At 42.4% G+C, this 18,363-nt stretch overlaps 1 protein-coding gene across 1 annotated transcript in view; it reads right to left on the bottom strand.

Annotated features, from left to right (window-relative positions):
- WWOX (WW domain containing oxidoreductase) overlaps window positions 1–18,363 on the bottom strand; it is a 1,164,534-nt gene that overhangs the window by 758,933 nt on the left and 387,238 nt on the right. The window contains exon 8 of the mRNA XM_038770582.1: window positions 16,081–16,345. Coding sequence (XP_038626510.1) covers window positions 16,081–16,345 — 265 coding nt within the window. The remainder of the gene's footprint in view (window positions 1–16,080; window positions 16,346–18,363) is intronic.

The raw sequence follows: 18,363 nt of genomic DNA, 5'->3' as shown, positions 1-18,363 counted from the left end.
CCCTGATTAACCCGCACCTTCCTAGTCATGTTGTCAAATCAGTCATTTTAGTATGCATGTATATTTGTTCATCATTTAATTACCTAAATGATGTCTGGAAATTTGTGTCCACTTTCCCATTGTAAGGGCAAGGGTACTGTTTTACTTCTCTTTATATTCATTCATTCAATCATATTTATTGAGCGCTTACTGTGTGCAGAGCACTGTACTAAGCGCTTGGGAAGTACAAGTTGGCAACATATACAGACGGTCCCTACCCAACACAGTCTCACAGTCTAGAAGGGGGAGATAGACAACAAAACAAAATATATTAACAAAATAAAATAAATAGAATAGTAAATATGTACAAGTAAAATAGAGTAATAAATCTGTACAAACATATGTACAGGTGCTGTGGGGAGGGGAAGGAGGTAGGGTGGGGGGGATGGGGAGGGGGAGAGGAAGGAGGGGGCTCAGTCTGGGAAGGCCTCCTGGAGGCGGTGAGCTCTCGGTAGGGCTCTGAAGGGAGGAAGAGAACTAGCTTGGCGGATGTGCGGAGGGAGGGCATTCCAGGCCAGAGGGAGGATGTGGGCCGGGGGTCGACGGCGGGACAGGCGAGAATGAGGCACAGTGAGGAGGTTAGTGGCAGAGGAGCAGAGGGTGAGGGCTGGGCTGTAGAAGGAAAGAAGGGAGGTGAGGTAGGAGGGGGTGAGGTGATGGAGAGCCTTGAAGCTGAGAGTAAGGAGCTTTTGCCTGATGCGTAGGTTGACTGGTAGCCACTGGAGATTTTTGAGGAGGGGAGTAACATGCCCAGAGCGTTTCTGCACAAAGATGATCCGGGCAGCAGCGTGAAGTATAGATTGAAGTGGGGAGAGACAGGAGGATGAGAGATCAGAGAGGAGGCTGATGCAGTAATCCAGTCGGGACAGGATGAGAGATTGAACCAGCAGGGTAGTGGTTTGGATGGAGAGGAAAGGGCAGATCTTGGCGATGTTGCAGAGCTGAGAGCAGCAGTTTTTGGTGATGGATTGGATATGAGGGGTGAACGAGAGAGCAGAGTCGAGGATGACACCAAGGTTGCGGGCCTGTGAGACGGGAAGGATGGTAGTGCCGTCAACAGTGATGGGAAAGTCATGGAGAGGGCAGGGTTTGGGAGGGAAGATAAGGAGTTCAGTCTTGGACATATTGAGTTTTAGATGGTGGGCAGACATCCAGATGGAGATGTCTTGAAGGCAGGAGGAGACACGAGCCTGAAGGGAGGGAGCGAGAGTAGGGGCAGAGATGTAGATTTTGGTGTCATCACCGTAGAGATGATAGTTGAAGCCGTGGGAGCGAATGAGTTCAACAAGGTAGTGAGTGTAGATAAGTACTTAGTGCAAAACCAGATTATAAGCTTCCTGGGGGGCAGGGATCATGTCTATTTACTCTATTGTTCTCTGCCAAAGGTTATGTACAGTGCTCGGCACACAGTAAGTACTCAATAAATCAGTTAATGATGGTGTGAAATGAATGACTGTCCAGAAAAATTGGGGTGATACCTTAAGTTCTGCTATAGCATGTGTTCTCATTAAGCAATTTCCCTATAACACGATGACATAAATGGGGAATATTTTTCCCCCAGAAATATGTCAGTTCTGGTATCACATGATCTACAAATTGATGCAAGCAGGAAGAAATGGTTATATATGTGTATGTGGCATTGGTCAAGGCTTAATACTGCTACACTTTCCAGCCTCTACCTCAGCACTACTGCTTTGTATTGTACAGTTTATTGTGTTTCTTTGAGTTTTAACAACTTTACAATAATTACTGCATTCAAATCATAATAAGTGGCAAGGACAAAAGCATTCTGCTACTGATGGGCATGGCAGTAACAAAGGAATTTGTTTAGAAAAATATTGGTCACCCCATAGAAACTACTCTCAAAGGTCACAAATGATCTCCTTGCCAAATCCAATGGCCTCTACCCTAATCCTCCTTGACCTTTCAGCTGCCCTCAACACTGTCGACCATCCCCTTCTACTGGAAACAGTATCCAACCTCAGCTTCACTGACACTGTCCTCTCCTGCTCCTCCCCCTATCTCACTGGCCACTCAGTCTCAGTCTCTTTTGTGGGCTCCTCCTCTGCCACCCACCCCCTAACTGTGGGTGTCCCTCAAGGCTCAGTTCTGGGTTCCCTTATATTCTCCATCTACACCCACTCCCTTGGAGAACTCATTTGCTCCTATGGCTTCAAACTACCACCTCTATGTGGATGATTCCCAAATCTATATCCCCAGCGCTGATTTCGACATCTTTGCAGTCTTACATTTCCCCCTGCTTTCAAGACATCTCTACTTCGATGTAATGTTATTGAAGGCACATCTCCTCCATTGGCCTTCCTTGACTAAGCCCTCATTTCCTCTTTTTCCACTCCCTTCTGCTTCTCCCTGACTTGCTCCCTTTATTCACCATCACCACCCCAGCCCCAAAGCAGTTATGTTCATATCCATAATTTATTTATTTATATTAATGCCTGTCTCCCCCTCTAGACTGTAAGCTCATTACGGGCAGGGAATGTGTCTGTTATACTGTTGTGTTGTACTCCCCCAAGCACTTAGTACAGCATCCTGCACACAGTAAGTGCTCAGATACGATTTATTGATGGATCATGTTGGTATATTTGAACAACCTGCATGAGTACTTCAGTGCAATTTTTCCTTAATGTGAGGTTTTTCATAAATACAATCCCCAAGTTACAGAGCTCCCTGTAAGTCTTTTTTTTATTTATTCAGTGCTTTTTACTATGTGCAGAGCACTGTACTATTCATTCATTCAATCCTATTTATTGAGCACTTACTGTGTGCAGAGCACTGTACTAAGCGCTTGGAAAGTACAATTAGGCAATAAAGAGAGACAATCTCAAATGTCCAAAGGTCACAGATCCAAGGGCATAGATGACGCAGAAGGAGGAACGAACCGGGAAAAGCCTCTTGGAGGAGCTGTGACTTTAATAATGCTTCGAAGGTGGAGAGAGTGGTGGCCTGGCATATATGGAGGGGGAGGGAGATCCAGGCTAGGGGGAGGGTGTGGGAAAAGGGTCAGCAGAGAGATCGATGAGACTGGGGCACAGTGAGTAGACTGGCACTAGAGGGGCAAAGTTTGTGGGCTGGGCAGCAGAGGAGATGAGTGAGGTGAGGTAGGATGGGGTGAGATGATTGAGGGAGCAGCGTGGCTTAGGAGAAAGAGCACGGGCTTGGGAGTCAGAGGTCGTGGGTTCTAATCCCGGCTTCGCCACTTGTCAGCTGTGTGACTGGGCAAGTCACTTAACTTCTCTGTGCCTCAGTTCCCCTATCTGTAAAATGGGGATGAAGACTGTGAGCCCTACATGGGGACAACCTGATTACCTTGTATAATAATGATGGCATTTATTGTATCTACCCCAGCGCTTAGAACAGTGCTTGGCACATAGTAAGCATTTAAACAAATACCAACATTATTGAGAAGCAGCATGACTCAGTGGAAAGAGCACGGGCTTTGGAGTCAGAGGTCATGGGTTCAAATTCCAGCTCTGCCAATTGGCAGCTGTGTGACTTTGGGCAAGTCACTTAACTTCCCTGTGCCTCAGTTACCTCATCTGTAAAATAGGAATTAAGTGTGTGAGCCCCCATGGGACAACCTGATCACCTTGTAACCTCCCCAGCACTTGGAGCAGTGCTTTGCATATAGTCAGCGCTTAATAAATGCCATCATTATTATTACTGAGTACTTTAAAGCCAATGGTAAGGGGTTTCTGTTTGATGCGGAGGTGAATGGGCAGTCATCAGAGGTTCTTGAGGAGTGGGGTGACATGAACTGAACATTTTTGTTAAAAAACGATCCGGGCAGCAGAGTGAAGTATGGACTGGGGTGGGGAGGGACAGGAGGTGGGGAGGTCAGAAAGGAGACAAATGCAGTAGTCAAGGAGGGATAGGATGTCATATCTGCCATAAGGCAGTAATTGTGTTCTTGAAGAACCTTGATTTATGGGAAAATTGTGTGATCCCCAGAACAGATCCTTGTTGTGAGTAGATTCTCTGCTAACACTTCATTGTATTGTAGCCAAATTGTGTAATGAAAACACATGATATAATAGAAATTACACATAGGTAAGACATTAGGATGAACGCAAGGAAATTTTATTAAAGGTCATGGTACTCGTGCCTTTATCCTTCCTTTCCTCCCTCCTGCTCAGGCCTGATTGCTTTCTGTAGCACCTATGGCAGAGAGTAAATATTCTGTAAAAATTCAAGCTGAATACCTGACTATCAGATAAGTCAGAAGTCTGCAAAGGACCCAGTGATTTAGGTTGACTGTCTACACTGCCTGAATTGACAAAGAAATTACCAACTCTCAGCTTCATTTTCTATTATAAAAATCTGACTTTCCAGTTCTGGTAGAATTTTAGCACAGCCCCTTGGCTGACAAGACTTACAGACTGTCATTAAAAGATGAAATGTCGTGTGTCAAAGGAGAGAAATGAGACCTTGAAAATCAGAAAAAAAATGCCACTAGGGTGGAAAAATACTGTCCATATTCCCATATTCATCCAAAGTACCCCAGCAAATATTCAGTTCTTATAAGTTAGAACTAAGAGGTAGAACTAAGAGGAAAACCAAACAAGGAAACTCCACTATTAGTGTAATTTGATAATATCCAAAACCCAATTCCCTGATTCTTGTATATCTTTTTTAAAAAATATCTTAATGCCTTCTGTAAACCATACTTATTCAAGAATGTTAATGTAGATATTTCCAAAATATAGCTAACAAGTCATTTCAACTAGAGATGAATGGCATAGTGCACAAAAAAGGCATAGAAATACACTTTGAAGAAAAGCCTACAGTTATGGCCTCCACCTGCCTAGAACTTTTAAAGTGAAAACAGTTTCCACATTTTGTAACAAATTCTAAAAATATTAAGAAAACATTATGCAGTTCTCAACAGTTGATATACTATATTTTTTTTGGACACCACCCATTTGTTGGGGGCCCGGGTTGGGGGGGACTTTTCTCTGAAAGAAGGAACTTTAGCTCAGATTACTTGGACACTCTTGCTATTTAGTCTTCCTTTTTTGTGAGGTCAGAAGAGATTTCTCCGAGTATTTCAAATAAATAAGCTCTCCAGCTGAACAAACACTGTACATTCTGTTGGATAACTTTGGATTCTTAAAGAGCATTTGGCTTTTCAAAATGTAAATGATTAAAGGAACCCATCCTCTGAAACTGATTGAAAAACTGTTTTAAGTGGGAAGTAAAAAGAACCAGTTCAAATAAAATAGTTTTATATTTTAGAAGCAAAATATGATCATCAACCACTGCTATCATTTTTTTTCAAACCAGGCTATTTATAAAACAGTGGTTCTACAAAATGAAAACTAAGCTTCAGCACTTGAAGGAGTTTCTCTCGGTTTTTGAAAACATGACTGTGCTGAAGAAAGGGTTATTCACCAAAATTTCCTAAATACTGTTCCTGCTCCAAAAGAAAATGAAAGCAAGAAGATCCGTAGACTGGATAAAATGGTCTCAGCTTAAAGGAACCATAAAAATATATCTTGATGGAGTTTTCAAATGAAGCTTCAAAAGATCAGATCTAATTAGTGCAGTATTTCTGGTCATAGTCTAACACCATACCACAGTTAGATGCTAGACTTTTGAAATGACAATTTGGGTTAACTATCAATATAGAGACAGTCTTCGAAACCTAGATGACAATATATGACCTTTGAAAGTCTAACTTATTTTTCTTCTGTTTCCAAATTTTCTTATTAGAAAATTGTATCTGCTGCACATTTCATGACAACACGCAAGAGGTATGCTGCATACCACTGTCTCAAAGGATGGATGGGGGGGCTGGGATGGGAACTTTTTAATAATAATAATTATAATAATTATGGTATTTGTTAAGCGCTTATTATGTACTATGTACCAGGCACTCTACTAAGTGCTGGGGTGAATATGAGCAAATCAGGTTGAACACAGTCCCTGTCCTATGTGGGGCTCACAGTCTCAATCCCCATTTTACAGATGAGATAACTGAAGCTCAGAGAAGTGAACTGACTTGTCCAAGGTCACACAGCCAACAAGTGGCGGGGCCGGGATTATCACCCTTGACCTACTGACTCCCAGGCCTGTGCTCTACCCAATACACCATGCTGCTTCCCTGAAAATGTAAAGGTAAAAGACAACATTCCCATACTCACGGTCAAGTTGAGCCTGTAACCTTGGCATTATCCTTGCCTCCTCTCCCTCTTTAAAAGAGACATATTGAGTCTGTCAACAAATCTCGTCAGTTATACATTCCCAACATCTCTAGAATCTGCTACTGCTGATCCAAGCTCTTGCCATACATAGCCTACCTACTTATTGCATTAGCCTCTTTTCTGATCTTACTGCTTCCTTTCTTCCCCATCTCCAGTCCATACTTGATTCTGTTACCCGGATCATTTTTCTAAAAAAAACCCATTCAGTCCACATCTCCACAATCCTCAAAACCCTCTGGTGGCTGCCCACCCATCTTTGCATCAAACAGAAACTCCTTCCCATTGGCTTTAAGGCACTCATTATCATCATCATAATCACTGATATTTAGTGAGCGATTACTATGTGTAGAGCACTGAACTACACTACACCCTTCCACCACGTAGTTACAAGTTCATGAAGTCAGTTTCATAGTCATGAAAGTCTACCTTGCTTATCTGAAGCAAAGCAACTGAGTCCAAAGGCCATCGCTTCAATGAAAGGAAATTGTCTGCAGTCAGCATTCATGCTTTAACCCTTCCTTCCTTGACTATTACAGTTCCTTCCTCCACTGTCTCCATAAACGGTGGAGCTCCCCGGAAGAAGTATGATGGGCCCACCCTAGATAAGCCAGTCTCGGTCTCCGCCAGGGCCCCCGAGAATGGCTCAGATTCATGTGCTGAGCTCGGCAGACAACTGTCTCCTTACTTCTTGGCCCAGACATACCCTGCTGGCATGTTGAGCGACTGACGACCTAAATAATCACACCACCTCTTCTCCCATTGTTTTCACTGGTTCCATTTCCATCTTCCTATCGGACTCAAAATTGTTCCCTAGTTTGCATCTACTTCCATCCTAGGATCGAAACCATTTCCTGACTGTCCTTAGACAAGCGCACCGTGCATTTGGTCTTTGATTTGTGTCTTTTCCAACCCCTCGAACTTCAGTCTCCTCTTCTTTATTATTATGAACAGAATTAAAAGAATACTCAAATTGACTTCACCCTAGTGGTGAAGTCAAACAAACAAAATGAAGACAAGCCCATTTCAACTGTGAGTCCCATGTGTGTCCCTTGTGTGTTCCCTGGTGCTTAGTACAGTGCTTGGCACAGAGTAAGTGCTTAAGTAACACAAACATCATCATCATCATAAGTGCTTGTGAGAGTACAATACAATGGACTTGGCAGACACATACACTGACTACCATGAACATAAGGTCTAGAGGAGGAGATAGACATTAAAATAAATAAATAATATGAATCACAGCAATCAGCTTACCCTCTTTTACCTTACTTTGCTGATTTCCTATTACAACCCAACCCATGCACTTCATTCCCTCTGAACTAGAACTCCCCCTTCATTTATATCCAACCGACCACCATTCTCCCAACATTCAAAGGCCTACTAAAATCATATCTCCTACAAGAGGCCTTGCCTAACTAAGCCCAACCTTCCCTTATTTGCATCACCTCCTTATTTGTCCACCCTTCTGTATCATTATGTGCTTGGGTCTGTACCTTTAAGCATTGTTTTTTTTTCTTTTTTATACCCCGCAGCACTTATGTATATACCCATCCATACTTTAATGTCTGCCTCCCCCTCTAGTCTGTAAACTCCTGGTAGGCAGGGACTGCATCTACTCTTTGGAACTGTACTCTCCCAAATGCTTCTACAGTGTCCTGCACACAGTAAGCACTCAAATGCCAGTGATTAATTGACTGATACCAAAGGTTTTGCCAAGTAGCACTTCTGCCTCTTGTGACAGGACACCAACATAAGGATTGCCCATTCACATGTGATTTTAAGGATGCCTTCAAGGCATATCTACTTGGATATCTACTAACATCTCAAACTTAACATGTCTGAAACAGAACTCCTTATCTTCCCACCCAAATCCTGTCCTCCCCCTGATTATCCCATCACTGTAGATAGTTCCTCGTGTCTCTTTCCTTCTACAGCCCAGCCTGCACCCTCCGCTCCTCTGCTGCTAACCTCCTCACTGTGCCTCGTTCTCGCCTATCCCACCATCGACCCCCGGCCCACGTCCTCCCCCTGGCCTGGAATGCCCTCCCTCCACATATCCGCCAAGCTAGCTCTCTTCCTCCCTTCAAAGCCCTACTGAGAGCTCACCTCCTCCAGGAGGCCTTCCCAGACTGAGCCCCCTCCTTCCTCTCCCCCTCCCCATCCCCCCAGTCCTACCTCCTTCCCCTCCCTACAGCACCTGTATATATGTTTGTACAGATTTATTACTCTATTTTACTTGTACATATTTACTATTCTATTTATTTTATTTTGTTAATATGTTTTGTTGTCTGTCTCCCTCTTCTAGACTGTGAGCCCGCTGTTGGGTAGGGACTGTCTGTATATGTTGCCAACTTGTACTTCCCAAGCGCTTAGTACAGTGCTCTGCACACAGTAAGCACTCAATAAATACGATTGAATGAATGAATGAATGAATGTCTCACAAGCCAGTAACCTTGGTGTTATCCTTGACTCTCCTCTCTCATTCAACCCACCTATTCAAGGGAGCAAACCAGGGTGATACAAAAGGGAGTGAGAGAAGAGAAAATGAGGGCTTAAGTCAGCGAAGACCTCTTGGTGGAGATGTGCCTTCAATAACGCTTTAAAGGCAGGGAGAGTAATTGCTTGTCAGATATGTCTCAGCCTCCTTCCTGACATCCCAGCCTCCTGCCTTTCCCCACTCCAGCCCATACTTCACTCTGCTGTCTGGATCATTCTTCAACAAAATCGTTCAGTCCATGTTTCCCCACTCCTCAAGAACCTCCAGTGGTTGCCCACCCACCTCCACATTAAACAGAAACTCCTTACCATTGACTTTAAAGCACTCCATCACCTTGCCCACTCCTACCTTGCCTCACTGCTCTCCTACTACAACCCAGCCCACACACTTTGCTCCTCTAATGCCGAACTATTCACTGTACCCTGATCTTGTCTATCTTGCCACCAACCTCTCACCCACATCCTGCCTCTGGCCTGGAATGCCCTCCCTCCTCATATCTGACAGGTAATTACTCTCCCTGCCTTCAGAGCCTTATTGAAGGCACATCTCCTCCAAGAGGCCTTCGCTGACTCAGCCCTCATTTTCTCTTTTCCCACTCCCTTTTGTATCGCCCTGATTTTCTCCCATTATTCACCCTTCCCTCAGTCCCATAACACTTGTGCATATCAGTAATGTATTTATTTATATTAATGCTTGTCCCCTCCTCTAGACTTTAAGCTCATTGTGGGCAGGGAACGTGTGTACTAACTCTATTATACTGTACTCTCCCAAGCACTTGGGAGTGCTCTGCATACAGTAAGCCCTCAATAAATACAACTGACTGATTGATTTAGGAGTTGGAAGAGGGAGTAATAATAATAATAATGGCATTTGTTAAGTGCTTACTATGTGCCAAGCACTGTTCTAAGCACTGGGGGGGTACAAGGTAGTCGGGTTGTCCCACATGGGGCTCACACTTTTAATCCCCATTTTACAGATGAGGTAACTGAGGCACAGAGAAGTTAAGTGACTTGCCCAAAGTCACACAGTTGACAAGTGACGGAACTGGGATTAGAACCCATGACCTCTGACTCCCAAGCCCGTGCTCTTCTCACTGAGCCACGCTGCTTCTCTAGGGGAGGGGAGGGGAGTAGCGGAGGGATCTACAACCAACAGTAGACTACGTACTTGATACTTGATTTTTATTTTTATTTTTTGCTGTAGTGCAAACGTATGCCATCCAAATGCCTGGCCCTCGTGTATACAGCAACAGTGAGATGGCTGACAGGAATATTGGGTAATGGCTCTTCTTTCTGTGAGATGGCAGCAGCAACTGCTATTTCTAACAAATCTACTGGACAATGATAATCTTCAAAAATGAAGCAGGTTAGCTAGTATTAACAATGAATAATATATCAAACGTTTCATTTTCATACTAGTTACAGGTTACATACACTTTTTGTAAATAACACAAGATAAGGTGCAAATATGCATTTCTGTTAGTTCACGGCACACATTTACATTGATTTGAATTTTCAATGCTTTTAATATCATCTCACATTAGACTACAAAACAAGTGCTTGGAGAAACAGATACTCCCAAATACACTTCCATGGCTCCCAAAGGAAGCATAATATTGGGGCATAATATTATGCCCACCTCACATGAACTGGCTTGTCTGCTTCTCAGGGATGTCCTGGTAGCAGATTGGACATTAAATGAATGATGCTTTCAGATCAATAGGTATCATTAAGTGCTGTTCCTGAAAGAGTGAAATGATTCCACCTCCATCTCTCTAATGCCCAGTTTGGGTAAAATGGCCATATCAAAGTGGTCTGTCTTTCCTGTCTCAGGGATCATTTTACCTTCCTTTTCGATTCTCCCATTTTCTTCAGCAACACAAATACATTTCCTCACCTTCCATGCCTCCTGCCAGTCTACCCCATTTTAATTTTTCTCTCACCTTCTTTTCTCCCTTCACACCTCTTTGCATGGTGAGGCATATTGGTGGAAGAGTGTCATGGTTGATGGATCAGTCCAGGACAGTGACTGCACAGTGAAGGACAGTACAGATTAGTACAACATACAGCTCTGCTTCATTGGTGTACATTACCATCAGTGACTTTGAGCATTATCAGTTAGGATGCACACACAATCATGGGACTAGCTATTCACAATGTTATTCACAAACTGGTCCCATATACCACATTTCAAAAAGCCGCACTCTCTCTATAGGTGAATCCCCATAGGTCTTGGCTTTAGGACTGTATGTGACTGAGACCAACCTAGAACTGCCAGGCTCTGTCATGCTCCAAGGGTATATTTTTCAAAGGAAGGGTGACCTGAATTATTTTTTCAGTCTGAGGTGCGCTGTTTCTATTAAACCTCTTTTTGAAATCTCCCGCTGTTGTAATATTTGAAAATTTTGAACAGTTTACAACGAACTCCTCGTACAATTGAAGAAATTATCTCACTTTTTAAAAGTGACGAAAAACCCACTGTATTTGTATAGCAATATACTTGCTCTAACTTGTGTAAGGTAGCATTCAAAATAGCAGATGCCTCGTTTCCTCCCTCCCCTTTCACATTTCACACCACGAAACCAAACATTTACAAATAAATATGCAGGCAAACACACCACTTTCAGCTGGTCTTTCCCAGAATATTTTTAGCATATTAAATCTTTCACTAAATCCTGTCGATTCAACCTTCACAAAAAATTGCTAAAATCTGCCCTTTCCCCTCATTCAAACTACCACGTTAATTCTAGCACTAATAATAAAATAATAATAATAATAATTGTGGCATTTGTTAAGCTCTTACTACGTGCCAGGCACTGTACTAAATACTGGGGTAGATACAAGAAAATCAGGTTGTACATAGTCCCTGTCCCACATGGGGCTCACAATCATAGCCCCATTTTACAGATGAGGTAACTGAGGCACAAAGAAGTGAATTGACTTTCCCACAGTCACATGTCAGACAAGTGGCAGAGCCAGGATTAGAACTCATGTCCTTCTGACTCCCAGGCCTGTGCTCTATCCACCAGACCTCACTGTTTCTCCACTTACCCTATCCTGCCTTGATTACTGTATCAGCCTCCTTGCTGACCACCCTGCCTCCTGTCTCTTACCAGTCCTTGTCCCTGCTGGATCATTTTTCTACAGAAATGTTCAGTCCATGTTTCCTCACTCCTCAAAGCCCTCCAGTGGTTGCCCATCCACCTCCACATCAAACAGAAACTCCTTACCAATTGGCTTTTTCCCACATTGCTCACCAAGCACTTGAGAATCTTCTCCCCTCCTTCCCCCTTTCCCTTCTCCCATTCTTCCACTTTCCCCATTCCATCCATAACCTTCCATCTTCCCAACATAGCAAAAGGGTATGCTTCTGTTGTATTCCTAATCTGTATTCATTGGAATGTTTGCCTTACTCTCCCACAGGATTCTACATCCTCAAGAGCAGTAACTAGATCTTCTATTTCTTGGCAATCCCACTGAGCCACGTACCCAGAAGGATTGACTAGATAGTGCAAATTGTTGATTGACTATCCAATTGCCTAAATCCACAATTTAAGGACTGATAGCATTAATCCAGAAGTGGAATTTTGACAAGATATTAAAAAAGACAAAACACCTCCTTATTTTGAATTCAAAGTGACAAGTAGTAGATAGTTTTAGAGGACCAATTCATTTTGGCAGCATCAAAAACCACTTGAAAACGTGTTAGTTTTAATAAAATTTCAATTAGTAAAGGGCATAAAAAATATGATCTTCTAAATCATTTATCTCACTACACTTGATTCCTCTTTCTTTCTATGGAAAACCATTACACTGTTGATGCCCTAAAATCTCACAGGGCAAAAATCGACTTTTACACTAAGTGATACGAAAATCAATGATCATAGAAGAAGCACTGTAGCAGGGCAAACAGAAACTTCTGGCATGGATTTATCAGTGCTGGCACTTAAACTGGAAGAAAGGGTAACGATCACTAGAAGGGAATAAACGAGGGGTTAGAGAGACAAAAAGAAAGAAGACTAGCACTGAGAAGACAGAGGAAGTTTGAAATAAAAGCAAGGGACAAGGCTCAAAGAATCACAGGCCTTGTAAGGGATGAAGAGAGAGGAAAAATAATGAAAATGAAAAATGAAAATAGTTCATTTTGGATTTTGTTCAATGCTCATCAGAAAATTTACAAGTTAAGCATGCCCTGCCCCATTTCCTTTCAGGTGCAACAAAACCCTTGTCTAGACCACATTTGAAATCGGTGCGGCATAGCTTTAGCTTCCTACAGATTTCCTCGTTCTGATGAACAACTCTGGGATTGCAAGCTAAACCGAATCACAAAAGAAATGACTCCACGAGGACAATGAAGCTAATCCTAGGATCAGTCCGTGATGATTTCTAATGGCGAATGAAGGCAGGGCAACTGGAAGGCCTCTTCCAAAACCTGAACGAGCGCTTCGGAGTTCTCTGAAAAAGCCTCGGGCAATAAGCAGATGCGGCCTCAGTGTACACAGCTAGGACGAGATAACATCCTTCAGCAAGGGTGCCAAGAGCCCCCCATCCTGACCTGTGAGACGTCTCTCCATGCAGCAACCTTACACTTCCACCTGCATGTGTCCTTTCCTCTGAAGTGGGGCCCCGGTGGGCTCACCATTCTGCCACCCACCTACTCTCACTCTCACTGTGGGACCACTCCAAGCAGGTTCTCTTGTACCCAGGGTAGCATCGAGGAGACCGTGAATATGGTCCACAATCATTAGCAGGCCCCTACCTAAGGAAGTAAATCCTAATGCTGGGATTGTGGTGGCAAAACACTGTACTCACTTTAACGGCAACTGGGTGGCCAGTTAAGTTTTACCCATACCTATTTGTTTTACTTCCCAGTCAGCATCAGTGAGTCCCTTTCTCAGTCTCTCCCCCTTCTACAGGGTGTGCTAAAAAGACTCTAGTCAGAATAGTCTAAAAGTACCTCTGGGTTCTTCAAAACATCCACAGTTCTGTCAGCTGCAAATATTTTAAAGAAAAAAGCCTCCAATCTAAAATCTAGAAAGATTTTTTTAAAAGATTCTAGGTACAAAAGGTTATTCAAGGGCAGAGTTACCCTGCTTTGGCTTCCTAAGGTGGAAGGAGTGACATCTTGTGCTTTTCTAGTTACAATTTATTACTTTGCAAGAAAACCAGCATTTCATTCCCATATACATGAAAAAGGCAACAACACATCTGGGAGAACTCCAGCAAAATGCTTGGCTTCGCTCTGCAACAGGAAACGTAACTTAATAGTCTCACAACTTCTACCAACTCCAGCCATTTTTTAATGGAAAAGGATTTGAAAATTTAGTTCCCTAAGACATCTGGTAATCCCTTGCTACCCAAAATAATAATAATAATCTGCCAAGAAAAATACTGGGCTGCACGTGATGATAATGCTGAACACTAAACTTTACACTAAAGACTAGATCACCCTGGAGCAGACCAGCTATTGTGTTCTTTAGGATACTGGAAACTTATAAACATATTGAATTTCCATTTAATTCAATTTCTGGCAATAAACCAGGGGGTTTGACAAATTAATTGGCCTGGCAAAAGTATTTTCCAATAGCTTAAAATTCTTCACAGGATTCTTCTGGGCAATCTTCTAAAATGAATTCTTACATTTACTGTTTATCTTCTTTATGTTGTTTTTTAATCAAAAGAAGAAAAAAAAATTCAGGTCAGCTTCCAGCTACTATCTGCTAGAGTTCTCAGGTAAACCAACATTTCAGGGAGGTGGGAGGCAGAAATATGGATTTTATCAGTAGGGGTACTATTTTCAGAATTAATCTACCCAAATTTCTCATTAGTGATTATTATACTGCAGGCAGCCAAAATGGAAAAATTAATTAATTTCAAAGCAATAATGCATTTACAGCAACAATTAGAAATGCATAACTGTAAAAGAGCAACATTGAAAAGAAAGATTACATTTAATAAAGTTGCACAAGAACATCCAATTGAAAATTACTGATCTGCAACAATATTCCTTAAAGAGGCACTTAAAATAGCCTGCCTCCATGAAGGGTGACCTAATTATTGTAACTAAAATCACCAGTCACAGCAAGTCATAGCAACATAAAAAAAGGGTTGATATTAGAATACTGCTGCTCAATACTTAGGGGAGATAGCTAACCCAGAGACCTGTGGGCAGGTTTCCTAGGAAAAGATTCTGTTGTGCTTAGCATTCCCAGAAAGAGGACAGCAGTGCTTATATCAAAAGAAAACTACTTCAAGGCTAAAATCAGAATGGGCCTTGGAGCATAGCATAATATCTGGGATCTTACGTTTCACTGTAGTTAGGTTGCTCTTTGTAGAAATGTGTAGCGGGAACTACATGAAAAACTCCCTATTATGTTCAAATTAATAAACTGACAGAAAGAAAGGGAACAAATCTTACACAGCACTGAGAAATATTCAGAGACACGCCGACGGTACCAACTGGTACACTTGGACTGCGGGAACACAAGTTCAACAAGTACATGATGCAAAATACTAAAATACCCAATTTTAAATTAAAATTATACTAACTCCAAAGATATAAGTGCACTTGGGCGGGAGAAAAACAACCCTAAGTTTAACAAATGCCTCTGCATTTTTATGAACTGAATCCCGCCACCCACGTGAAACGTGAATCACCCAAAGCAATTAATATTTGTACATAAAAGTTCTTGCAATGCCTGAGGCACTCTTTCTCTGAATCCATTTGGCATGAGGCTATATTACCACCTAAAATGATCTCCAGCACAAAAATGACCACTTTCAAATTTCCAAATATTTCCAAACACACCTAAAAACTACCATCCAGCCATCCAAAATGATTCACCGTTGGGTGGTTAATTAACAAAATACATTTTGGGCCAAAGGCATATTCTAGGTCCTGGAAATAGATTCTCAGCTAGGACAAAGTAACATAATTAGGCCTGTCTAACAAATCCCAAACCACAAACAACTGTTGAAACAAAATAGCCCATAACCAAATGTCCTACTCATTAAACTTTATCTTTAAAATCTTTTAACAAGTACTCCAAAACTACAAGCTCTACCTCTCAGAACATCTGAAAAACATCAATTGTCATGTAGCAGTCCAGCATTTTAAGATGATTTTAGAGTGGACCAATTCAATCAAAATAGACACAGGCGTGATTCAGGATCCTTTCCTAATGCACTTACTTTTCAAAATAATGCTTCGGAGTTAGAAGAAGGAAGAGGTTCAAGAAAATATGCACATTCGATTTTTGCACCACTTCACTTCCAAAAATGTGAAAACTGGCAATATGCAATCTGCTACAAGCAGTTCACTTACCATGGATTTTGTGAAAGGTCGAGCCAAAGTAAACAGCACGGTGTACACCCACCAGTTGCGATGCAGGGACGAATACATCATATTTCCAGGATGTACTGCATTTGATGTGACCCCATAGGGAGAGAGTCGGCTGTTTAGTTCATTGGAGAATAGTATATTGCAGAGTTTGGAACGATTGTAGGCCAGCATAGCCCAGTACTCCTTTTTAGATGGAGAAAGCAGACCAAAATCGAGCTTTCCCGAGGAATCTTTAATGTCTGTAAATCTGAAAGATAGTAAACATGTTTTAGGCACCCAGCTGAGAAACCTCCACTGAGTATAAAATCTTTGTGGGCAAGAAACATGTCCCATTCTTCTATTGGACTTTTTCGAGGCTTTGTTCAGTGTATCTCACCCAGTGGGTGCTCAGTAAAAACCGGTATTACTATTTCTCGTGACTTACCCTGGCATCTCTGAGGGTAAAAGCACCGTTCATCAATCAATGGCATTTACTGTGTGCTTACTATGGACTGAGGACTGCTTACTACGTTGTCCTTTCCTACAGGGCTTTGGTCAGTTGGAGTAGACGAATCACTCCCCAGGATAGTGGCATAGGCTGCGGCCCACAGTGCCTCTCCCAAAAGCATCTATCTCTCTCCCACATGATACACACAGAGTCACACACACACACACACACACACACACACACACACACAAAGCACATGAAACTTATCCACTAAATCAAACATCCAGAGAAAAACATATGGCTCTCAATTCACAAAAAATAAACCACACAGACACAAACCACGAGATTTGTGTCAGTGAGCGAGACACTTGGGGACTCAGGAATGAGAGGGGAGCAGGGAGTCAATTCCCCGCTCTGCCCATGTCACTGGAAGGGCTGTAACAGCGGCATATTGTAACCTGTGGGTAAAATAAATAAATAACCACAAGCCACAAAGCAGGAGAAATGCCGCACGAGGCTTATGAGCCATAGTTTGTCCACCCCTCACTTTTATAGGCACACATCAACATTTCCACATGGTAAGATGCATACAGATATATTGTTACCCATGGAGCCACAATCCCAGAAACACTCACAGATCCACCGGTGAATGTATGCAAGAAAAAACACCACTCAGTCAAAAGCTACTCAGGTCATCAAAGAGATATACTCTCTCCCTCCCCTTCTTCCACCCCACACACAGAGAGACACAAGTTAAACACGTCCTCACACAAGAACATGATAGCACTCACCCATTCACTGACCAAGCTTCAGTTTAGTGGTTTAGAATTTGGGGAACAAAAACCCACATCTGCCCGATCCATACGCTTCAAGATTTGTAAACTTCAATCATGCCCCCTCTCAGCCTTTGTCTTTCCAGACCGATGGATCCTAATCTTTTCCATTTAGTCTCGTAAAAAAGCTTTTCTATCCCCTTGATGATTGCGATGGACGTTTTCTATACCCTCTCAATTCCATTATGAACTTCTACACACACAACAACCAAAATACCCTCGAGAGTTCCAGGTGTGAATATATACATACTTTCCCCCAAATCATAGAAGTTTTGTTTCTGCAAAATCCCACGTGAAGGAAAACTTACATGATAGTACTCACTTTATCTGTTGCCAACTCGAATACCATGTATGTGTGCATGTGCATAAATTGTTTTGGCTACTTAGTGTCCTGTATCCAAAGAGGCTCACACTGTATGACAAGCATTCCCTAATTCCCTAACAATAGTTCTTGCCAAAATGTGTAATGAAAACACATGTTCTGGCAGAACAGGGTGTACCCTGATTTTATGTAGTGGCAAAAGTATGTCATAGCGAGACAGCCTTAAAAACAGAAACTAATAGGCAGTGGCCTCCAAGAACAAGGACAGAAACTCCAAGAGAAAGAGAAGCCCCTGCGATATGAGGCATTTTCTGTGTGTGCATGTATGTATCTGTGTACACCTTTGTGGGAGGACATCCTCACATATGCCTCTAAGAGAGCTTGTCCTTGCTACCTGGAGTTTCCAATTTTATTGGCATGTGATTTGCAGTGAGGGGAAGGGTGGAAAAACACTTCTACCCTGGAGGTTTAAAAAATGAATAAATGAAACTAGGGGAATGAAGAATCTCATGGGCATTTGGGACCTCTAAACCTGTGTGGAGACTTCATATTTTTAGTGTTAGGTTATAATTTTTATCCTTTGTACTAGAAGAAGATATTGCTTTAGACCGAAAGCTCGTTGTGGGCAGGGAATGTCTGTTATATTGTACTCTCCCAAGCACTTAGTACAGTGCTCTGCACAC

The sequence above is a fragment of the Tachyglossus aculeatus genome, chromosome X2 (assembly GCF_015852505.1).
Source record: "Tachyglossus aculeatus isolate mTacAcu1 chromosome X2, mTacAcu1.pri, whole genome shotgun sequence".
Taxonomy (NCBI): domain Eukaryota; kingdom Metazoa; phylum Chordata; class Mammalia; order Monotremata; family Tachyglossidae; genus Tachyglossus; species Tachyglossus aculeatus.
Note: the sequence above shows the minus strand (reverse complement) of the source record. Positions and strands in the feature narration are given on the sequence as shown.